This window comes from Syngnathoides biaculeatus, chromosome 17 (assembly GCF_019802595.1).
Source record: "Syngnathoides biaculeatus isolate LvHL_M chromosome 17, ASM1980259v1, whole genome shotgun sequence".
NCBI classification, from domain to species: Eukaryota; Metazoa; Chordata; class Actinopteri; order Syngnathiformes; family Syngnathidae; genus Syngnathoides; species Syngnathoides biaculeatus.
In genome coordinates this window covers 8,264,291-8,288,114 of record NC_084656.1, presented here as the reverse complement: position 1 = coordinate 8,288,114, position 23,824 = coordinate 8,264,291, and the positions used below count along the sequence as shown (strand labels likewise).

Here is a 23,824-nt window from a genome sequence, read left to right as displayed (position 1 = left end):
AGTTAAGGCTATATGTGGGTTTTATGAAGGGTATTATATGCAGAAAAACTCTTTTAGAAGAAAGGCTTATGTTGGACAATAGAGGCTGCACTATATTTTGCACCAGTCATAGAGCTATGTAAAAAAGCAGTGTGAAATAATGAACTTTTTTTACATTTGTATTCAGCTGTTTCTTCCTAAGGTTGTGGCCAGCATGACATGGTCTTTTTAGTCATCAGAACTCACCGCTTACAGCAAGAACTTCCTGTTCCTGGATGATTGACAGCTTCAGTTGACCTGTAGAAAAAGAGTGTGAAAACTGCTCTCTAAAAATAAATGTGCGTGTGTGTGTATGAATGTCAATCATTTGTCTTGTCCTCACAGTCAGTCACACATCTCAGCCTCCTTCGACTGGTCACTCAGTGCTGTAAACAAGCTTGTGAAATGTTGTTGACCATGTCGACATGGCCCAACACTAACATTGGCTGGGTGCCGCTCATCTAAATTTATCCCGCTCCGAAGAGTGCGGGCACTCGCTGATAACGTTGCCGCCATCTCGGGCCCCCGCTCGCACGGTGGGTACGGGGGATGTTTGTCGTTCCCACACTGAGCTTGGCATGGAAGAACAAAGTGAGGACGCCGTTTCAAATGTCTTCCTGGTACATCTGAACTCGTGCCACACAAAAGGCTGCTGTAAAGCTGCCTAAAAGAATGTTAGCGGCGGCATGTTTAAGCGGCCAAGCAAAATAGCTAAGTGGCAAAGTAGACTCATTCTCATTAATTGACGGCAAGTTTAAAGGGAGACGAAGGCTGACTAATTTCGTGGAAACGGGCTGCATAAAAAATGATTGCATCTTAACCAATTTGGGGGTTTTAAATGTGAAAGACTGAAGACATGACAAAGGGGGTTAAAAACAAAAAAAAACACGCACTTTCTTCACGGTCTTGGAGTATGTGGTGTGATCAAGATGACAAACACAGACATCATACACATATCTCCATTGACAATTACATTTCTCCTAAAACAAACAAGATGTCGATTAAAAAAAAAATTTGATCAGGTCCCAAACCCTGATAACACAAAAACAGTATATATCAAGAAAATCTGGATTTAAAAAAAAAAAAAAAAAGTAGGGCGTTATTGTCTACCTTTTGCCATTTGAGTTGCATTAGTGACATGCACCCCTGCCCCCCAATGCAAAGGTTTCTGTCAGGCATGGTAGAACTTGTGTACTAACAGGACACAGTGTTCTGGAGGCACTTCCAATAAAAATGGCAACCATGCTCAGAAATTAGATACACATCATTTTAAAGAGCTGCTCCATGTAATTATGAAACTGATAACTAATATATGCTAAGACAGTCACCACCCAGTATGTGTGTGCATATATATTACATTGAGTTTGGGGTGGATCCACGCAACTCTGAGATAAACCCTCCAAAGTTATTTCTTGTCAAACTTGGTGGTATTGTAATGTGGGCCAAAGAAGGAAACAAAATGCAAAATATATGTTGTACATTGTGTTTGGTGTATGCTATCCAAATGTTGTAAAAACTATCAAGCAACTTCTGTGGACTTTAGTGGGAGGAGACCTTTATATTTTGAGAATCATTCATTAAACTTTTTTCCAAGTTGCGAGCAGCAGGATTGTGCAAAAACTACACAGCTGTGTTCTGCCGTGTTTGTAATGTGGTACAAGGGAGAGGAAAAAAAAAAATACATTTTGGGCATGAACCATTATTTTTTTCAAAATAAGTACTTTTCTTACCTCGTATTTTGGTGGAACAACAAGAACAACAAAAATTCCAGAAATTTTTTTACCCAACTTGACAGACATTTGTATTGTGGCCAATGAAACGAAACACATACATTAAGAGGATCATGTTAACCATTTCAAAATGGGGTTTTTTTTGTTTGTACCACAAATGAAAATGTTGAGGTTCTCGCTTGGAGTGACCAGGTTGGATAGGATTAGAAATGAGCTCATTAGAGGTACAAGCAAAGTTGGATGTTTTGGAGACAAGGTTAGAGAGAGCAGACTTTGATGGTTTGAACATGCCCAGAGGCGAGAGAGTTAGTATATTGGTAGAAGGGTGCTGAAGATGGAGCTGCCAAGCAAAAGCACGAGAGGAAAACTAAAGAAAAGGTTGATGGATGTTGTGAGGGAGGACATGAAGATTGTAGGGGTTAGAGGAATATGCACGAGATAGGCTTAGATGGAAAAAGATGACATGCTGTGGCGACCCCTAATCGGGACAAACCGAAAGGAAAATAAGAAGAAGACTACTGCAATAAAATCTTGTATTCCGATTCCACCGGATCCCATGGAGTGGATCGGGCAGACTGAAAATGGGGTAAAACGTGTGTTGCTGTTCACCGCTGCTCAGTACAGGTGAGGACTTTCATTCAAGGCTTCCTTGAGCTATATTCACATACATTTACTATGATACAGCTCGAAAGAAGGCAAAAAAACATTACATGGCCTAGCAAGCTAGTGCTAACACTTGTGGTTGTGTGTAAACATGCTGCCGTTTGATTGGACACATGACATTGACCAGAGCAGCGAAATTCAAACTTTTGGGAGCCAAGGCACATACTTTACAGTTGAAAAATCTCAAGGCACACCAACAAATAAAAACTTCCCTAAAAGTAGATACATTAATTGTTGTACGTACTGACTGCCATCTAATAGAACGCCATTATTTTTTTCTCTCTCTCACTATGCCTCACTGACATAAACAGATGGACAAAGATTCATTATATGTTGTAAATACATATTTTTGAGCAATTAAGTACACACGTATTTATACTAAATGAACATGTCCTTTAAATAGACTTGTTGCTCCATCTTTTAATCGGCTCGGTGGTCGGTTATCATTTTATTAAACTCGCTGATTGTTGATCAGCTACAAAAATCCTGATTTTGTAAAGGCTAATATAAAGTAAACCAATTCCACCTAGTGAGCATCACCCTTCAACCTAACCATGAATCATATCATGTTGCCATAAAAATAATTGTGTATTTCAAAATGCCACTTTAAAGACCATTAAATAAAGCAAATACAAATGACCCCTGTTCATAACTTAAAGGATAAGCAGGTCATGTCGTCATAGTGCCCCGTGGTTCCATACAAAGAACTTGTTGGAAATGGGGTGAACAATTTCCATCAAAAAAGACAGAGGACTGCCTTTTCCCCTCCTTCTCCACCTTGGCTTTTAATTTGGCTTCGCTGCTTATTTGTCACATTTACATTTGAAAGCAAAGCACCCCACCAGCACCCAATAAGGCCAAGCTTAAGGGACACTGACAGCCTTTATGTGATAACAAAAAATGCCTGTTTCAGCAGAAAGAAGCATGAAGGGAGGAGCAGATTCCATCTGTGTTTTCTGTGAGAACCAAAGTAATTTGTCCACACTTTGGACAAGTGTGGTGTATAGGATTCCACACAATTCAGTGCGCTACATCCCAATGGAAGCAAAATGGAGGTTCTAAGTGGATTTAATTTTTCCTACATGAGTAATAATAATTAGAATTCCTCCTTATGGTCTTATGGTCTCCTTACCACAGATGCACTATTTGACTTGAGGATGCTCGTGGAAAAGCATAGAGAAGGTCAGAAGGAGCTACATTGTACCTTTGTAGACCAAGAGAAAGCCTATGACAGAGTACCAAGAGAGGAACTATGGTACTGCATGCGCAAGTCTGGTGTGGTATGTTAGAATAGTACAGTACATGCATGAGGGTAGCAGGGCACCGGTGAGATGTGCTGTTGGTGTGTCAGAAGAATTTGAGGTAGAGGTGGGATTGCATCAGGGTTCAGCGCTGTGCCCCTTTCTGTATGCGACAATGGATAGGCTGACAGACGGGGTTAGACTGGATTCCCATTGGACCATGATGTTCCCAGATGATATTGCGATCTAAAGTGAAAACAGGGAACAGTTAGAAAGGCACGCACTGGAAAGGAGAGGAATGAAGATTAGCCATAGTAAAACAGAATATATGTGCGTGAATGAGAGGGGCAGAGGAGGAAGAGTGAAACTCCAGGGAGAAGAGATAGCGAAGGTGGACAACTTCAAATACTTGGGTTCAACAATACAGACCAATGGAAAGTGTGGTAAGGAAGTGAACCAACGGGTCCAAGCGGGGTGGAACAGTTGGCAGAAGGTGTCTGGTGTTCTATGTGACAGAAGAGAATCCGCCAGGATGAAGGGCAAAATTTATAAAACAGTGGTGAGGCCGGCCATGATTTACGGATTAGAGACGGTGGCCCTAAAGAAACAACAGGAAGCAGAATTTGAGGTAGCAGAAATGAAGATGATGAGGTTCTCACTTGGTATGAACAGGTTGGATAGGATTAGAAATTAGCTCATTAGTGGAAGAGCCAAAGTCGGATGTTTTGGAGACAAGGTGAGAGAGCAGACTTCAATGATCAGAGGCGAGAGAGTGAGTATGTTGGCAGAAGGGTGCTGAGGATGGAGTTGCCAGGCAAAAGAGCGAGAGGAAGACCAAAGAAAAGGTTGATGGATGTTGTGAGGGAGGACATGAGGACAGTGGGTGTTAGAGAGGAGGATGCACGAGATAGGCTTAAATGGAAAAAGATGACACGCTGTGGCGACCCCTCACGGGACCAGCCGAAAGAAAAACAATTCCTCCTTACGACTGGATCAAGCGTCAGATGTCAAAAGATGTCGACAAGCATGCAAGCATTAAGGAAAAGAGAAATATAAAAAGACCACAAAGGTGGTACAGTGAGCCCTTGTCCATTCGCGGCCCTACATATCCACAGATTTTTCTCTCCAAGTTTTTTTTTTAAATTTACATGGCCTAAATTACATTGGCCACCACACTGCCTATGTAGGCAGGTCATTACTGATAACGTTGGTCACACTCACGGTGTCGAAACTAAAATTATCACACCACAGCAAAAAGAATAGCACAACTACAAAGTAAAACAAATAAAATAATGACTCACGAAATAATTGCCACAAAACATGGACTTGAAATGCTATTTACATGCTCCCAGCATGCTAGGCAGCACTATGGAGGTCCTTAGTGCTGCACCAGCATAAAGCATGCATAATTTGTCTGCATGACTATATTATACTGACACCTCAAAACCAAGTCATACACATCCGATGCATTGACAAGCCATAATGTCACCAGTGTGTAATTAGAGCGCCAAATTTACCACCCCGGACTGACTGCGCATGCCCATTTATGCCGAAAGCAGTTGCTGCTGACATTCCCTCACATGTAATATTAATGTGAAAACCCGCAGCAACTGAGTGGACACAAAATGTTCCGCTTTGATGAGACCTGTAGAAAAAAGGCACAGGCAAATAAATCTCAGCTCTACTGTTTGCACCAATATACCCTTGAAAGGAGCAAAAATAAACTCAGAGTTTGCTGGGTTTCTTCCATCCATCCATTTTCTATTGTGCTTGTCCTCATTACAGTTGCTGGAGGGCTGGAACCAGGCCCATCTTAAAATGGCAGGGAAAACTCTGGATAGGTCAGCAATCAATTGCAGGGCGTATGGACGACACAATCTTTCACACACTAAGAGCAATGTAGTCTTCAATGAACCTTAACATCCTACCCCTGTTAAAAGAAAAAAAGCTCCCACACTGCCTTCTTACACTGAAAAACAATTTACTTGGGTTTGAAAACCAGTGGCTACAAACTGGAGAGCGTGGTGTCATAGTGTTTAGCATTTCAGGAGGAGCTTGTTCCAATGTCTGTTCAACATGTCCTCCCAATGCTTTTGTGCATTTTATCCAGGTCCTCCAGCTTGCTCCCACATTCTAAAACCATGCATGTTGGATTCAGTGAAGTCTCTAAATTGTGTGAATGCAAGAGAAAAAAGCTGCATTTTCCTCTGATGTTTTTTTTTTAATCCTCTCAAACACAGAGCCCTTTAAAGCCTTCCTAAAAAAAAATATGAAAAGCATGGTCACGCCCCTTTAAGACCCCATTCTTATTGATTAATGGCAATAGGTAAATACTGGATAATGGAGGAGGCTTTACTCTTTGGGTATACAGTGCAGGTGTGGATAATACTCTCCATAAATGATGCAAGGGGCTGCCTCATTAGCACACTGAAGGATGTGCTCGGTGAATGGGCCGTGACGCTGCTCTTGCAAGCTTCCACTAGTGCTATCAATGAAGATGATAACACTATTGATACTAAAAAATAAACTAAAACACACACTAGGCCTCACCATAAGTTGTCAGCAGGAATGACGGCGGCCTGGAGAACGTTCCAGACGGTTTCCGCAAGTAAACTCTAAGAGACATCACAGCAAATGAGACGCTAAAGAAATGTGATGCTGACTGACTGCCGGCGCATGCGTACATGCATGTGAAATGCAACCTACTGAAGAGCTATCACACACTACTGATCAAGAATCCAATGGATTTTGAATGATAGTGAACTTAATCTGAGGTTACTGAGATCAAATCAGTAAAATCAGCCAAAAAAATCCTCAAGATTTCCATATGGAGTTATCCCCAGACCATAAATCTACCGATTTTGCTCGATATCAACATGATCCAGGGCTGCACGATTAATTCAGTTTCAATTGTGATTTTGGCTCCCATGATTAAATTAACCTTATCGTCAGCGATTTTTACATTTAAAATGTGGGCAGTGCTGCACATGAAAAGTGCTTCATTTGCAGCATTGCTTGCAACTTAGTCAACCAGCCACCAGGGGGCAAACCTAACCTTAAGGTCTACATGGTGTGCAGTTAAAAAAAAAAAAGTGAATAGTACCTAGGTACAGTAAATATTACTGTAGGCCAATGTAACATTTTACACATTTTAAGCAATAGTACTGCTCTTCGAAGTAGACAAGATCTGATGCCGCAACTTAAAAACTTGATGATGCAAACCAAAAGCAATAACTCTCAGAAACGCAGCTTCTCTGGGCCAAAACTCATCTAAAATGGAATGAAAATGAAGTCCAAATCTATCTACCAAGTGATGGTTGGAGAAAAGTAGCGGAGGGGTTTTCCCCAGCCTATGCGAGCAGGCACTCTGAAGACAATTATTGCTATAAAAACCTACTTAAAAGCAAATTTTTCAGTCCTTCTTTTTAAACACCATGAAAAACAAAGAAAAGACAGTACTAGCAACACGGATTAGAAGATGGAAAAATGTTATTATAAAGGCCCAGATTGGGTCATCAACATGTTCTCTTGTGTCTGTCACGGAGCTAAAATGGTGATAAGGTTGTCTGACTGTAATCCTGATTAATCCACAGCATGATTTACCACACCTCTGGGTTCAAATGTGACTCAACAGACTGCGCGTCCATGTATTATTTTGACATGCCCCCCGGCAACAGTGTACAAGTAACCCATGGATGAACTTGTATTTAAAGCCAGGTTGCTAATCCACCAACCCCCTTCAAAATTAAAACAACATTAGGGATGGTGCTATTCTTGCTGACACAACTCATATCTGCACTTGTCTCATCTTTTCCCCTCTAGTCTAGTGCTTTCCTTTGAATCATTAAAATATAATGATCTTCCTTTTTCCGCCACAAAAATCCCCCTTGGTCAATCAGGTCCTTATCAGTTGGAATGAAGGGCAAACAAAAGGAGAATTATCCTGCGCTTCCTTAAAAGGAAACAGGTCATGGTCCGTTTAAAGGCCTTCTCGTGTATCGTTTATCAAAAAAAACACACATAAAGCATGTAAGCAAAAGAGATACACTGCACACTCAGAGTGAAATATTTCTTTTTTTTTTTTTAAAGCGGAATTCCGGTGGTTTACATTAAAATGTATCCAATAGGTCAGGTAATATGAACTCTATCTTGAAAATGTGATGTTAAATCCTCTATCAATTAATAGTCTTTTGAGAAGATTTTTACTCGACAATTACAAATTTTCAGGGGCGCTGCCATTTTCGCGAGTCACATGACGTACGTGGGTGGATGTGACGTGTTACGTGCCGTTCCAAACGCTCGATTACATGGGACAACGTTATGCACAGCGCTGATTTCTCGGATTTATCCTCATCTGATGAAGAAATAGCAGTATCGGTTGATCGGGAAGACAGAGGAACTATTGGATACACTGTTAATGCAAACCACCGGAAAACCCCTTTAAATATAGCTATAGTTCATAGCAAACGAAAAACCAAAATCCATCATTTCTATAAAGTAGCACATGACACAATAAACATATAGAAAATATGGAAATTATTAATGTGGAAATTAGGCAGGAATTTTATCAATGAAAAGTAAATGAGTAGTGAAATAATTTTTATACCAGATTCCTTTTTTTTTTTTTTTTTAAGATGTACCTGTAGTAGGGTCAAGGTTGACCAGGAAAACAGGAAGCGATACTGAAAATGGGGATTTCAACGGTGGAAAGAGAAATGGATTTTCTTCAATTAAAAAGTAGGTAGTGAAAAGGCAATGGTACCACCTACCGAATAAATAAGGAAGTGCAACCTGCGTTCGGATACGGCACAGTGCATGCTGTGTAGAAACGACGTAAGCGTTAATTATTTAAAAGTGCAAATTTGGAAATACGAACACTAGGATTTATAATTTAATTGCTTCACTAATAAACAAAACCTTGCAGTAGGCATGGTCTCCGTAAAGGCATAATCCCCTTCACGTACGTATCGTTAAACGTCACATAAGTGAAAGAACTCCGCAAATATATTCTAGCGGTAGTATTACTATTCTCCGAAACTGGCAATGTAATGTAACGTCACACATGCTTGCGACGTATTCGACCTTTGGCACCCAGCAAACATTTAAATATAAAATGTGAATTAGTGGCAGGTAAATGATGTTTTCCACCCTCAACAGGTGTGCGTTACCGAGGCTTTAAAAAGTAGCACGACATTTTAAACTTAGCTTTTATGCGTGTTACATGCATGAAGACTCGAAGTTTCTTAACCCGATCATATTTCGCGGAGTGAATTCCGTGTTCTTCGGGGAATTTTTGGAATTCCGATCTCCCGCTCCAGAACTTGAAGGCCCCGGAAGTATTTCGAGGAAGTACTGCTAAAACGAGGAAGAGGTATCAGAGATGTTCTATGAGAAAGATGTCGCAAGCGGTAAAAGTGCCTCGCTTATGAGAATGCACGCTATATAATGTTTAACAATAACAATTTTGTCCTCGTTGACTATATTTTAACAATAGCGTACTGTCGACGATTTTTAAAGTGATACTGTGAAGTCCCAACAGAAGCGGTGCGATTGGTTCTCAAAGACTACAAGTGAAGAATCTTTCTCGATTCAAAACTAGGCAGTTAGCTCATAGCAACAAGATGCTGACGCGTGTCACAACATTGGTGAATTTTTGTCTGGATTAGTGAGTGGTTGTCAAAGGTTATTTACAACCAGTGTCGTTTTCATCTGTGAAGAAATATGATTGTATGATATAAGTTTTTTTTAATTGTCCCAAGTTCTGTCTCCCGACTACCACAGCCATGCAAATTCTCCCAAAGCTTGAAGCTCATGAGAAGCCCAAACAAGGAATATGGTAAGAAAATGAGAATCGCGGTGTTTATGGCCAACCTTTTTTTTTTTTTTTCTTGCTGTTCTTCCCTCCATCAAATAGATATGTTGGCTTCTCAGGTATTCCTTGGTACCCAGCGGGAGGTCCCCGAGTGTGAGCGTGGGACACACGTGCACCTACTGGCCTGATGAAGGAGGTCATGGAAGGATCTTTATAGTTGGGGGTGCAAATCCTGGAGGCAGCTTCTCGCATACGCACGCCATAAATCTGGGTAATGTACTACTCACCAACTGTTTTAATTTCATGTCCAAAAATCCCCGTAACTCTCCAATTGTGTTGTGTTGGTGTGTTTGTTATGTTTTTATGTTTTCTGATCATATATTCCTAAAATGAGATACAAATTAGGAATTTTTCAAATGGTCACAATACTTTTTTTGTTTTCTCTTTGTCTTCACAATTATTCTGTTTTGGGCTTGATAATCAAAATAACAGAACAAAAAAAAATAATGAAAAGACCAATAAATTGCATTCATCTTTTTTTTTTTTTTTTTTTTTTTTTTTTTTTTTTTTTTCAGAAAAAAAGAATGTAGTATTGTTTTTTACCCTTAAGTAAATCCGTTATATTGGGAAAAGATGAGTTTTACAATTTTCTTCACAGTGTTGTGATTGCACAGCTTTGCCAGAGGACCAGAACACATTCGAAGTTTCCAAGAAGGTTGCACTGATATTTTCCTCTTTAATGTCCACTAAGAATGTGTCGATTCCAATGAAAAGTCCAAAGAGGAAATACTATTCCTCTCCTACAAAAAATAATAAAATAAATACTTCCTCTCCAAAATCAGTTTTTATTTTGCAAAATGAAAAGTTGTATTTATCAATTCATCCATTTTCCATGCCACTTATCCTCACTCGGGTTGCGAGTGTGCCAGAGCCCGCCCATCCCAGCTGTCCTTGGGTGAGATGCAGGGTACACCCTGAACCGCTGACCTGGCAATCGCACGGCACAGATAAACAACCCATTACCAGTCACATTCCCACCCACACGCAATTTACAGTTTTCACTTTACCGACCATGCATGTTTTGGGAATGTGGAGGTAAACTGGAATAGCAGGGGGAAAGAAAACATGCAGGCACAGAAAGAAAAATGTATTATTATGATTTTCTTAAATGTTGAAAAAAAAATGAGATTTTTTTTTTCATTAACGTCACTTACTCTGATTCTTAATGGGGAAATGTGCAATAATGAAATTCAAGTGATCAACTAAAATATGATGATTATGTAGCTGATTAGCTTATTAACTGATTATGTGGCGCTGCCAAATGATCTTGGCATATACTAAAAATCTAATTAGATTGCTTCGTATTCTTCAATGTGTTTTTCTTTTTAAGTATACTGTATGTCATTGCGTTGTGCTATTTGTAAGATGTTGCAATTTCTAGCCTCTCTGACACTTTCAGAGTATCTAAAGTGGGACACTTTGCCTTGGGAGGGTCTGAAGGCCCGATATGAGCACTGCACATTGGTGCCCGGGAGCCCACCACAGAGTTTATGGGTATTTGGAGGCGCGGAACAGAGCGGCAACCACAACTGCATCCAGAAAATAAATGTAGCAGGTATTAAAAAAATGTGCGTACTTGATCTTTGGTAGCATGATACAAGTGTGCCTACTGTTGCCATCTCCAGAAAGCAAGGCCCACTGGGAGAACGTCACGGTATCAGGGGAGCCCCCAAGTCCGAGGACGTATCACACCAACTCGGCTTGTGTGGGGAGCTCATTATACGTGTTTTCTGGAGGGGAAGTAGGAGCATCACCTGTGTCTGACCAAAAGCTATACATCTTCGATACCGGTAAGTGATTTATGCATATTTCCACAAAAAAAGTTGCTTATATGTCAGGATTTTGTGGTGTTTGCAGTGTCTTCTACCTGGGCGCAGCCAGAAACACAAGGCACACTGCCGCCAGTCCGACACGGACACGTTATAGTGGCTGCAGGCTTGAAGATCTACATCCATGGCGGCATGGCAAACGACGCGTTCTTGGATGATATGTACTCTCTTGATCTAAGTAAGGCTGTCAGGTTTATGTCAGAGTAAACAGTGAAAATGAGTCTTTGTCCTTTCCAACCTGTTGTTGCAGACTGATACCACACATTATAGGGATTGACCAATTATCCATCCATTTTCTTTGCCGCTTATCCTCACAAGGGTCGTGGGGAGTGCTGGAGCCCAGCTGTCAACGAGCAGGAGGCGGGGTACACCCTGAACTGGTTGCCAGCCAATCGCAGGGCACATTGAGACAAACAGACACACTCACAATCACACCGAGGGGCAATTTAGAGTGTCGAATTAATGTTGCATGTTTTTCGAATGTGGGAGGAAACTGGAGTGCCCGGAGAAAACCCACGCAGGCATGGGGAGAACATGCAAACTCCACACAGGCGGGTCCAGGATTGAAACTGGGACCTCAGAACTGTGAGGCCAACGCTTTACCAAATGAGCCACCATGCCGCCCATTGACCAATTATCAACGGCAATATTCGGCTTTTTGAAATACTATATTCTGGTGTCAGCCATTTTTTAAAATCCAAATATGGATAGAGGATTAATTTGAAAAAGGATACATCTCAGAAAACTATGAACATGATCATAGGCATTTAAATGAAGTTTTGTGTCGGAGTTTGTGTTGTTCAAAATTTAGACACCAATAGTTTCCCTTTTCCAGCAAATGACTATTGTCTCCAAATACAGTATATGTTATCAGCCTCCTTGACTATTAATAATTTGTATTGGCCCTGAAACACACACACACGTGCATTGTGATTCATCTTTAGGTTGATTGAATGGATTTGGAGTGTTGTCTTTTGTACATGTTTTGCAAGCTACTGTTATTTGTTGCATGTCATATTGCATGTAACCAAACCCATTTCCAAATGACTGAGGTTACATGCCTTTTTTTGGGGGGGAACTCTTTCTGACTCACTTGCATCTTTCCTTTCCCCAATGTTGGTGTTTTACAAGAGCCAGAGTGGCAAGAATGGAGTCTCCATCCATTTGTCTCCATGCAGCACGCGTTACCGCGGGAGTCTCCCAGAACAACCACATCTCACAGAGTAGATCACGTGATCAAGATGTTTATTTGCCATGTTGTTGGGTGAAATTGGAAGGCTTCTCCATTCAAACCCTCAATAAGATCTGGAACCAAACAATGTGTCAACCTCCAACTTCGCGGTGTGTGACGTTCATGCCCACTATCGATCACGTTAACGGTTCAAAAGGTTTTTAAATGATCTATCTTGGTCTTCTTTTTTTTACATCACAAAGACAAAATGCCGTTTGTACAATGGTGTGTAGAGTTTTATATCCATTGTATACTTCCAGAAACATGCAGCAGAATGAATTAATATTATCAATGTGTATCATAAAGGTAATATGACATGGGAGTTGGTGCAGCCCGAAGGAGTCGTTCCACCTGGCGTGGCAGCTCACTCGGCCATGGCGCTAGGCAATAACATCTACATCCTCGGTGGGCTGACTGCAGATGGAGCCAGCAATGACATGTACACATTTAACATAGGTACAATTCCTTAGGACTATGTACTATTCTAACCAGGAACAGCATATTTAAGTCCAGACCTGCACCCTGTTTGCAGAAAAAAAGTCATGGACCCAAATGAAGTTTGAGGGGGATTTGCCCCCAAACCGTCTGGACCACTCCATGTGCTTGCTACCGTGGAAGATGGAGGCTGTGGGAGATGACAATGGGCCGCATAAAGCCACTCCAGCTCCAGAGACAATACACTTGGCTTTTGTGTTCGGTGGGATGGACGCACAGGGCGTCATACACAACGACTGCATTGTAACGGTGGTGACATGATGCACCACAAATAAAAAGTGAAAGCAATGTAGTTTTATATTTTGACAGAGGAACTTGTGATGTTGCTTCCATCCATTTTCTGACCCGTTTATCCTCACGAGGGTTGCGGGAGTGCTGGAGCCAATCTCAGGTTTCATCAGGCAGAAGCCAGGGTACATCCTGAACTGGTTGCCTGCCAATTGCAGGGCACATGGAGACAGACAAAAGACGCACTTACAATCATCTCTACAGACAATTTAAAGTCTCCAATTAATGCATGTTTTTGGGATGTGGGAGGAAACCCACGCAGGCACAGGAAGAACATGCAAACTCCACCCAGGCAGGGCCGTGATTTGAACCCCAGTCCTCAGAACTGTGAGGCCAACGCTCTACAGCTGCCCCACTGTGCTGCCTCTATTCGTCATATTCATCCATCCATTTTCTTACCGCTTATCCTCACAAGAGCCGCGGGGAGTGCTGGAGCCTATCCCAGCTGTTAACAGGCAGGAGGCGGGGTAAACCCTGAACTGTTTGCCAGACAATTGAGACAAACAGCCGCACTCAAAATCACACGTTGGGGCAATTTAATGTCCAATTGATGTCGCATATTTTTAAGATGTTGGAGGAAACCGGAGTGCCTGTAGAAAACCCACACTGGCACGGGGAGAGCATGCAAACTCCACACGAGTGGGTCCGGGATTGAACCCGGGACCTCAGAACTGTGAGGCTGCTTTCCAGCTGAACTACCATGGCACTCTCTATTATTGATCTCAATTGACTGTTCAGTGGCAAAGTCAGACCTATTTTGTAGAAAAAAAAAAAGTCCTGTGATAGAACAGCACACACTATAGCAATGACAAAAAAGTGAACCTTTGGAAAATGATACAAGGAATCAGCAAGATATGACTTCATTTCAACTTCCATGCATTGGCAATGAAGGGAAGGTCAACCTTTCCAACATGACTACCTTGGATGCACATCAGTTGCCGTAAGGCATATCGTCTTCATATCAATGGTCAGAAGTGCTCTCCGTGTTATTTTTTATTTCTTAGTAGTGAGGCAAATCCTATTTTGGAACAGTCACCAAATGATCTAAAAAGTTAACATTTCAGAAATTTACTTGACCTCGACTTGCCTCTCCTGATCTGTACCAAAAGTATCAAAGTTTTGATCCGACATTTTTAGCACTTAAATATCTTGTATCAGAGGTGTTAACTTCAGTGTCCACCAAATATTAAAAGAAACAAATTGGAATTACAAAGAGTAACCTCATTCTAGTCTTCTTTGAGAAGCACTTCAACAAAGTTTTAAAAATGTGACAACCCTCAATATGCACAACACTGCTGTTCACTAAAATAACTGCAAACCTAGATACTCCTGGTTGCAGCATTATACTTTGGACCGGTTTTGATTCAGCTGGAAGTGGGTCCTTAGTGGAGAGACTTTTGAACAGCTCCAAAAACCACGGTCAGCACAAAACCTAATTAGGCTGGAAATTAAAATAATCGGAAAAATTCACTGGAGTAGCACCATTTTATTTTAGGTTAATCAGAGGCTCCTAAAAGATGACCAAGTAATGACAACTCTCATATTTGACATGAATCTGGTTAATTCGGAACACTGCCTAAACCCTAGTCATAACATTTGTTGAACCACAGTTTTTTTTCCTTCTTGCTTTACTTTTTTTTTTTTTTTTTTTGGGGGGGGGGGGAACTTGGAGAGGTCATAGGTTTAAGTTCACATTCACATTAGTGCCAAGATTTTTGCACTCTTCAAAACATGAAAATTGAGCACACGTGTTGACTTGATATCCACTACATCACCATGAAAACAGACCGTAAAGGACAAAGGCATCTAATTTTCTATAAACTTTTATTTCAATGTCTTTCCAGAAATACAATAACCAAATTCAATAAATAATTTTAAGCTTTGCAGAGCCAACAGACAGGCTACCATTGAACACCAACCAACCAACCCCCCACCCACTATTACATGATCCCGATCAGGACTGCCTGAGAACAGCAGCAGTGAGCCTTGAGAATCCAGGCTGACAAATCTCCGCCCAACAGCGAAGAGAACACCTAACGAGCTGAAACTCGTTTTAAAGTCTTTCGGAAGATTCAGTATTGCTGGCCCTCCTTTTCTCACATTGAGTCCCATCAGTCCAATATGTACATTTTTATTTTTGCTTACAACTCATCTCTCCCTTCACCGCCTTCACCCTCGCCCTCTGGTGGCGGGCCGCCTGCACTGCCGTAGAGCTTGCTGATGATTGGCTGCACCACCTCCTCTAGCTCCTTCTTCTTTGCCTGGAAGTCCTCCAGATCAGCCTCCTGGTGAGACTCCATCCACTCAATCTTCTCTTCCACGGCCTTCTCAATGGTCTCCTTGTCTTCATCAGACAGCTTGCCGCCAAGCTTCTCCTTGTCACCAATTTGGTTCTTCAGAGAGTAGGCGTAGCTCTCCAGTTCGTTGCGGGCATCGATACGCTCCTTCAGCTTCTTGTCCTCGTCAGCGAAGCGCTCAGCATCGTTCACCATCCGCTCAATGTCCTCTGGCGTCAGACGGTTTTGGTCGTTGGTGATGGTGATCTTGTTCTTGTTGCCTGTGCCTTTGTCCTCAGCCGTGACGCGAAGAATGCCGTTGACATCAATCTCAAAGGTGACCTCGATCTGCGGCACCCCGCGTGGGGCAGGGGGGATGCCCGTCAAGTCGAAAGTGCCCAGCAGGTGGTTGTCCTTAGTTAGGGGACGCTCACCTGAAACAGAAGAGCAGTACAATTAAGCTCACGTTGCTAAGATGGCTTTTTCAGCTCTCTACCAAGAAGAAAAAAAAAAAAAAAAAAAAAAAGTTAAGACATGGGATGAGACGCTTACCTTCATACACCTTGATGGTAACAGTAGGCTGGTTGTCAGAGGCTGTGGAGAAGATCTGAGACTTCTTTGTGGGCACAACAGTGTTTCTAGGGATCAGCTTAGTCATGACTCCTCCCACAGTCTCAATACCAAGAGTGAGAGGACACACGTCCAGAAGAACAACATCACCTGAAAGAGGAAAGGAAACAATTCTGTTAACTTTAAAAGACTACTACGCCGTTTGCAAAATCGGTTTCAGTAAATTAGAGACAACTGCTCACCAGTGTCCTCCTCTCCTGAGAGCACACCAGCCTGCACAGCGGCACCATAAGCAACGGCCTCGTCAGGGTTGATGCCTCTGGATGGCTCTTTGCCATTGAAGAACTCCTTAACCAATTGCTGGATTTTGGGGATACGGGTTGAGCCGCCAACCAGGACGATCTCATCAATGTCTGACTTCTTCAGGTCAGAGTCTTCCAGCACCTTCTGCACGGGCTTCATGGTGGATCGGAACAAATCCTGGACAATGCAGAAACATTAAATAACCTTGTCAGATCTTAGTAACCACTAGATAGCTTAAGGGAACTTACCATGTTGAGCTCCTCAAACTTGGCACGGGTCAAGGTCTCAGAAAAGTCTTCACCCTCAAAGAAGGACTCAATCTCGATGCGGGCTTGGTGCTGGGCAGACAGGGCACGCTTGGCCTTCTCCACTTCACGACGCAGCTTCTGCACAGCTCGGTTGTCCTTGCGTACATCTTTGCCAGTCTTCTTCTTGTACAGCTTGATGAAGTGCTCCATAACACGCTGATCGAAGTCCTCGCCTCCCAAGTGGGTGTCGCCATTGGTGGCCACCACCTCAAACACTCCATTGTCGATTGTCAGCAGAGAGACATCGAAAGTGCCACCGCCCAGGTCGAAGACCAAGATGTTCTTCTCGCCATCCTTCTTGTCCAGGCCATAGGCAATGGCAGCAGCAGTTCTGCATGAAGGATGACAAAGTTAAGGACAAAGCCGCAGAAAAAGGTAAAATCATTTTTTTCAGCTAAATGCTTACGGCTCATTGATGATTCTCATCACATTGAGCCCAGCAATGGTGCCAGCATCTTTAGTGGCTTGGCGCTGGGCGTCATTGAAGTAGGCAGGAACAGTGACCACAGCATGAGTGACCTAAGGTAATACATTCATTATAACACGGTCTCTCAAAATAGCAATGTGATGTAATTCACATATGTCAGTTTTTAGTTACCTTCTTGCCAAGATAAGCCTCAGCGGTCTCCTTCATCTTGGTCAGAACCATAGCAGAGATCTCCTCAGGGGCAAACGTCTTCATCTGACCACCGCCAATGTCAACCTGGATGTGAGGCTTGCTCTTCTTGTCATTCACCTGAAGAAAAAAAATGTTAGTTGTATCTAAATGAAAATGTATGCATCTGCCTCATTAGTATATTTTTATGGTATTAACATTTACTGTATTTTTTTTCATGTGCATACATTGTGTAATAAGACCATGTGCATAAATTTCCACTTTTTGAATGTACATCTTATCTGGTGATATTCCTGTATACTGATCATCATAATACCTTGAAGGGCAGGTACTTGATGTCTTGCTGGACAGAGGAGTCAGCCCAGGTACGACCAATCAACCGCTTGGCGTCAAACACAGTGTTCTCGGGGTTGGAGGTGAGTTGGTTCTTGGCGGCATCACCAATCAGACGCTCTCCCTCACTGGTAAACGCCACATAGGACGGAGTGATGCGGTTGCCCTGGTCATTGGCGATGATCTCCACACGGCCATTCTTGAAGACACCGACACTGAAATGCGGGAAGTTGCCAATTAGTATTTACGTGTGTAGATTTGTGATCCATCAATAATTTTAGAGCATCCACTTTACCATGAGTAGGTGGTTCCCAGGTCAATACCAATGACAGTGCCCACGTTCTCCCGCTTGTCATCATCATCAGCATACACTGCGCTGGCCACCAACACCAACAGCCATAGAAGCTTCATTTTGGATAGTCTTTTATTCAAGTCCCTTGTGAAAATGAATAAATCTGCAAAGGGGGAACAAAAAAAATAAAATCGACATTGTAATGACGATGGCTGCTGTTGGCTAACTTGTTCAAGTAAGGTAGACGATAACCGCACCTAGATTACATGTTCTGAAAATGGACTTTAAACGCCCCCTTCACGTTTAGTGTGTGGTTCGAAACGTTTTCGCTAAAAAAAAAAGAAAACCTTTTGATCATTTACTACTAGTTACCATGCTAGGCCGGTAGTGAGCTAATCTGGTTAGCATGTCCGCGAGAAAATAAAATTGTTAAAATTGTGTCTGATTTTAAACCAATGTAAAAATAAATTTACTCTCAAAATGAATTGAAACAGCTACAGGAGACGTAAGACGACAAAACACTTCTATAAGACGTTACAATACACGTGCAAAGTTGCATTTTTAAACATTTAAAATAAATCAAACGTAAGTACTTTCCCGAAACACCGCCAAATAAAATGTCTTACATACCTAGGTGGTGATATTGAATTAACTTGGAATGTAGTCACTGGAAATAACGCGCACTATTTAAGATATTGTCAGTAATCTTGTCCAGTAGATGTGATATTGAATGAATTCAGCGCTGCCCCTATATAAACCGTCATCGCTTCCCAATCGTGGAGGCCAGCGATTGGGTGAGCGGCTGCGTGTTGGAACGCACCGATTGGTTCCTGCTCGCATGCTGGCCGCCGTTGATTTGCGCATATTATGGTTTTGTGACAACACGTCTAACTCGTCGCTGATTGGCTGTGCCAGCAACGTGGTTTGTTCAGTGACACGTCACTCATGATGACTGGTAAAGGCGTGTTTCTTTCTTTTTCCTTTTTTTTTTACATAAACTAAATGTTGCGATTCCATTTTTTAAGTCAAAGGTGACTCATGCATTGACTAGTGTGTAAAGCTTGCAGTGTTAACGTGTCAGTTTGCTACTACAGATTTGACTGCGTTTTGTTTCATCAGATGATTTGTATTACTGAGTACTTACATCAGAAATACATTACAGCATGACTAAACGGATTGATTCATAATTACAGTAAATTAAAAATCAAAACAGACAGCAGGACACAACAAAACTGCATAGATATTAGTTTATTCCAAGTAAAACTGAGTCAAGGTGGATGTCTATGGCAACTGATGCTCATACTTTTCAATGGTAAAAATGTCAGTAAACATGAATATTATGACTTAACCCCATACATTGTTCAAATAATGTGCCAAAAGCTGCAATGGTGTACAGTGAATTGAATGCAGTAATACACTTTAATTCAGTCTCTAAATAACTGCACATCATAAGGGTTTAATTGGGGGTTTTACAGTTTATATGCATATTTCAAATTAACCTGTAGTGAGAGTGGGAAGCCCATGTAAAGATATAAAACTGTTTAAAAAAAAAAAAAAACAGGCCACATGTAGACAGCCCAGTACATCGGCCTCACACTTAAGAGGTTGTGGGTTAAGATCTAGACTCTCACCTTCCCGTGTGGAGTTTAAATTTTCTCCCCATGCCTTGCTGATATGGATTTTCTATGGGTGCGTCTGATTCCTCTCCTTTTGCCAAAAAAAACATGCATGGTGAGTTAACTGAAGAAAATAAATGTCTCTAGGCGGGAGTTTGAATGTTTGTTTGTCTTTATGTGGCCTGTGATTGTCTGGTGACCAAGCGTCTTCCCCAGAGTCAGCTGGGATGGGCTCCAACTCACCCGTGACCCTAGTAAGCATAAGCTATATACGGTGCCTTGTGAAAGTATTCGGCCCTCTTGAACTTTTCAACCTTTCGTCACATTACAGGCTTCAAACAAAGACATCAAATCATTTTTTGTTGTTGTCAAGAATCAACAGGTGGGACACAATCGTGCAGTGGAATGAAATTTATTGGATATTTTAAACTTTTTTTAACAAATAAAAAACTGAAAAGCGGCCCCCTTGCATTAATATTTTGTAGCGCCACCTTTTGCTGCAATTACAGCTGGTAGTCTCTTGGGGTATGTCTCTATCAGTTTTGCACATCGAGAGACTGAAATTCTTGCCCATTCTTCCTTGCAAAAGAGCTCGAGCTCAGTGGGGTTGGATGGAGAGCGTTTGTGAACAGCAGTCTTCAGCTCTGCCTACAGATTCTTGATTGGATTCAGGTCTGGACTTTGACTTCGCCATTCTAACACCTGGATACGTTTATTTGTGAACCGTTCCATTGTAGATTTGGCTCTATGTTTTGGCTCATTGTCCTGTTGTTAGATAAATCTCTGTCCCTGTCTCAGGTCTTTAGCAGACTCCAACAAGTTTTCTTCCAGAATGGTCCTGTATATATGTCCATTCATCTTCCCATCAATTTTAACCATCTTCCCTGTCCTGACTGAAGAAAAGCAGGCCCAAACCATGAGGCTGCCACCACCAAGTTTGACAGTGGGTATGGTGTGTTCAGAGTGTTGAGCTGTGTTGGTTTTACGCCAAACATATCGTTTTGTATTGTGGCCAAAAAGTTTGATTTTGGTTTCATCTGACCAGAGCAACTTCCACATATTTGGTGTGTCTCCCAAACTTGTAGCAAACTTTAAATGAGACTTTTTATGGATATCTTTGAGAAAAGGCTTTCTTCTTGTCACTCTCCCATAAAGGCCAGATTTGTGCAGTGTACGACTGATTGTTGTCCTATGGACATACTCTCCCACCTTAGCTGTTGATCTCTGCAGTTCATCCAGAATGGTCATGGACCTCTTGGCTGCATCTCTGATCAGTCTTCTCCTTGTTCCAGGTGAAAATTTAGAGGGATGGCCGGGTCTTGGTAGATTTGCAGTGGTCTGATACTCCTTCCATTTCAATATGATTGCTTGCACAGTGCTCCTTAAGATGTTTAAAGCTTGGGAAATATTTTTGTATCCAAATCCGGCTTTAAACTTCTCTACAACAGTATCTCGGACCATGCCTGGTGTGTTCCTTGGTCTTCATGATTCTCTCTGCACTTGAAACGGAACCCTGATACTGTCACAGAGCAGGTGCATTTATACGGAGACTTGATTACATATAGGTGGATTCTATTTATCATCATTAGTCAACATTAGAACAGAGATCCTTGTTGAACTTCTGGAGTGAGTTTGCTGCAATGAAAGTAAAGGGGCCGAATAATATTGAACCCCCCACTTTTCAGTTTTTTATTTGTTAAAAAAGTATAAAATATCCAATAAATTTCGTTTCACTTCACAATTGTGTCCCACTTGTTGATTCTTGTCAAAAAAATGAAAATTTTATAAATTTATGTTTGAAGCGTGAAATGTGGCAAAAGGTTGAAAAGTTCAAGGGGGGCCAATACTTTCACAAGGCACTGTAAAAACTGGATAGATGGATCATTTTAACAGCTAGTTATGTTGTTGCCACATTTGAATGCCATGTGGTATGACCTCAAAACACAACAAAACAAAAAAGTTATTTGTACAAACATGTATTTTATCAGAACTTTTATCTTAACCTTTAAAGGGGAGCTAGCCTTTTTTAATTTAATGATTAATCCTAGGCAGGAAGGTGATGCAACTGGTTAGAGCGTTGCCCTCATAGTTCTGAGGACCAGAGTTCAATCCCAACCCCCCATGTGTGGAGTTTGCATGTTCTCCCCTAGCCTGCGTGGGTTTTCTCCAGGCCCTCTGGTTTCTTCCCACAGCATGCATTATTAATTGGACACTCTAAATTGCCCTTAGGTGTGATTGTGAGTGCGACTGTTGTCTGTCCCTATGTGCCCTGCGATTGGTTGGCAACCATTTCGGGTGTACCCTGCCTCCTGCCGTTGACAGCTGGGATAGGCTCCAACGCACCCGCGACCCTTGTGAGGATAAGCAGCTAAGAAAATGGATGGATGGATTTATATACTGGAAGAAAAAAAACAGAGCATGTCATTTCCCTTTTAGGAAAAGAGAAGTGCTCATCACAGACAGTGTCAAAATTGTACAACTCCACACGGCTGGAAAGGGCTACGAAGAAATTGCCAAGCAGCTTGGTTAAAAAAAAAAAAGGTCCACTGTTGGAGCAATCATTAGAAAATGGAAGAAGCTAAACATGAAGGTCAATCTCAATCGGAGTGGAGCCCCATTCAAGATATCACCTCGTGGGGTCTCACTGATCCTTAGAAAGGTGAGGAATCAGCCCAGGACTGCACGATAGGACTTGGTCAATGACCTGAAAAGAGCTGGGACCACCATTTCCAAGGTGACTGTTGGTAATACACTAAGACGTCATGGTTTAAAATCTTGCCTTGCACGCAAGGTTCCCCCGCTTAAACAAGCACATATCAAGGTCCGTCTTAATTTTGCCAAGATGTGTCGTCGCTGGGTCTTTCAATATGACCCGAAGCACACAGCCAGGAAAACCAGGTACTGGCGTGGCCTAGCCAGTCTCCAGACCTAAACCCGATAGAAAATCTTTGGAGGGAGCTGAAACTCTGTGTTTCTCAGCGACAGCCCAGAAACCTGTCTGATCTAGAGAAGATCTGGGTGGAGGAGTGAGCCAAAATCCCTCCTGCAGTGTATGCAAACCTGATGAACATCTACAGGAAATGTTTGACGTCTGTAATTTTAACCAAAGCCTACAGTACCAAATATTAACATTGGTTTTCTTAGGTGTTCAAATACTTACTTGCAGCTGTGTCACACAAATAAATCATTAAAAAACATGCACCTAAGATGAAAATGTCAGACCCCCTCCATTATTTCCAAGTGGGAGAACTTGCAATGTAGCAGGGTATTCAAATACTTATTTTGTTCACTGTATGTGCCCTGCGATTGGCTGGCAACCAGTCTAAAGTGTACTCAGCCTCCTTAGCTGGCATAGAATCGAACACTTTCTGAGCCATTTATCCTCAGAAGGGACGCAGGAGTGAGGGAGCCTATCACAGCATTGCCCAAGTCTGGCACTCAACAACAAAAAAGGCGATACACACTAATTGATAGCATCAGTTATTTTGGGGTGAATTTCATCTGACTCTTCTAATTGACAAAGAAGCCCTTAGTTACATTATCAGTCAAAAAAGAAAACAAAAACATCAAATGTGTGCCAACAAAAGGAGATGGGAAAAAACATTTGTTGGTTACCGGATGCCAGAGCAGCGCACGCCTTGGAAGAAGGTGCTATACCAAATAATTTGAGTCCATTTTGTGGGCTGCATTTCGTGTGGGGGAAAAAATGACAGGAGAATAAAGAAAAGGATATAATATATATGTATGAGCAATATCAAGAGGAGCTGCTTAGTTGTGGTATGCATTGCCACGATCTGCTTCGCAGAAGTAACAATTTATGTTTGTGCAATTTCTGTACTGTTACTGTGAAATAATGTTCTGTTTTTTTCGATAAAGAGAAAAAGTCCGATCCATTGATTAAACTCGGCAAAAAAATGATACATTAATTGATTATTAGAATAATTATTAGCTACAAACTTGGATCATTTATAGATAGATAGATAGATAGATAGATAGATAGATAGATAGATAGATAGATAGATAGATAGATAGATAGATAGATAGATAGATAGATAGATAGATAGATAGATAGATAGATAGATAGATAGATCTTTAGTTGGCCTTTAAATTAATTCGGGTCTGTATGTGTGAACAACTGCGAAA

General features: G+C 41.7%; 3 protein-coding genes across 28 annotated transcripts in view; 1 reads left to right on the top strand and 2 right to left on the bottom strand.

The window, feature by feature from the left end:
- rgs3a (regulator of G protein signaling 3a) overlaps window positions 1-9,550 on the bottom strand; it is a 147,671-nt gene extending 138,121 nt beyond the window's left edge. For 3 of the 13 annotated variants that reach the window (XM_061847524.1, XM_061847527.1, XM_061847531.1), the window contains exons 1-3: window positions 8,901-9,002; window positions 8,422-8,470; window positions 226-276 (exon numbers count right to left, since the gene is read on the bottom strand). The gene's annotated coding sequence lies outside the window, so the exon portion shown is untranslated. Of the gene's footprint in view, window positions 1-225; window positions 279-911; window positions 999-8,292; window positions 8,335-8,421; window positions 8,553-8,900; window positions 9,017-9,526 lie in introns of those variants that run through there. The other 10 variants (XM_061847516.1, XM_061847517.1, XM_061847519.1 and 7 more) reach the window with 9 other exon arrangements.
- Window positions 8,425-13,375, top strand: rabepk (Rab9 effector protein with kelch motifs). Of its 13 annotated transcripts, none has more exons than XM_061847546.1 (8): window positions 8,425-8,485; window positions 9,434-9,488; window positions 9,584-9,735; window positions 10,924-11,079; window positions 11,150-11,314; window positions 11,382-11,531; window positions 12,891-13,040; window positions 13,117-13,375. In XM_061847546.1, exons 2-8 carry the CDS (start codon window positions 9,436-9,438, stop codon window positions 13,338-13,340), a joined length of 1,050 nt encoding a protein of 349 aa, XP_061703530.1. In that variant the 5' UTR covers window positions 8,425-8,485; window positions 9,434-9,435; the 3' UTR covers window positions 13,341-13,375. The 13 variants fall into 13 exon arrangements, 12 of the variants coding, with proteins under 12 accessions (XP_061703530.1, XP_061703523.1, XP_061703533.1 ...); XM_061847539.1 differs by having other exon boundaries at window positions 8,433-8,485; window positions 9,412-9,488; XM_061847549.1 differs by lacking the exon at window positions 8,425-8,485 and adding an exon at window positions 8,548-8,612.
- Window positions 13,376-15,174: 1,799 nt separating this feature from the next.
- On the bottom strand, window positions 15,175-18,854 carry hspa5 (heat shock protein 5). Of its 2 annotated transcripts, none has more exons than XM_061800554.1 (9): window positions 18,696-18,854; window positions 18,069-18,228; window positions 17,757-17,988; window positions 17,423-17,560; window positions 17,231-17,343; window positions 16,765-17,155; window positions 16,456-16,693; window positions 16,196-16,363; window positions 15,175-16,077 (listed from the first exon to the last, which is right to left on the bottom strand). In XM_061800554.1, the coding sequence occupies exons 2-9, from the start codon at window positions 18,182-18,184 to the stop codon at window positions 15,509-15,511; spliced, it is 1,965 nt and encodes a 654-aa protein (XP_061656538.1). In that variant the 5' UTR covers window positions 18,185-18,228; window positions 18,696-18,854; the 3' UTR covers window positions 15,175-15,508. The 2 variants fall into 2 exon arrangements, with proteins under 2 accessions (XP_061656538.1, XP_061656539.1); XM_061800555.1 differs by lacking the exon at window positions 18,696-18,854 and adding an exon at window positions 18,323-18,340.
- Window positions 18,855-23,824: the final 4,970 nt, after the last annotated feature.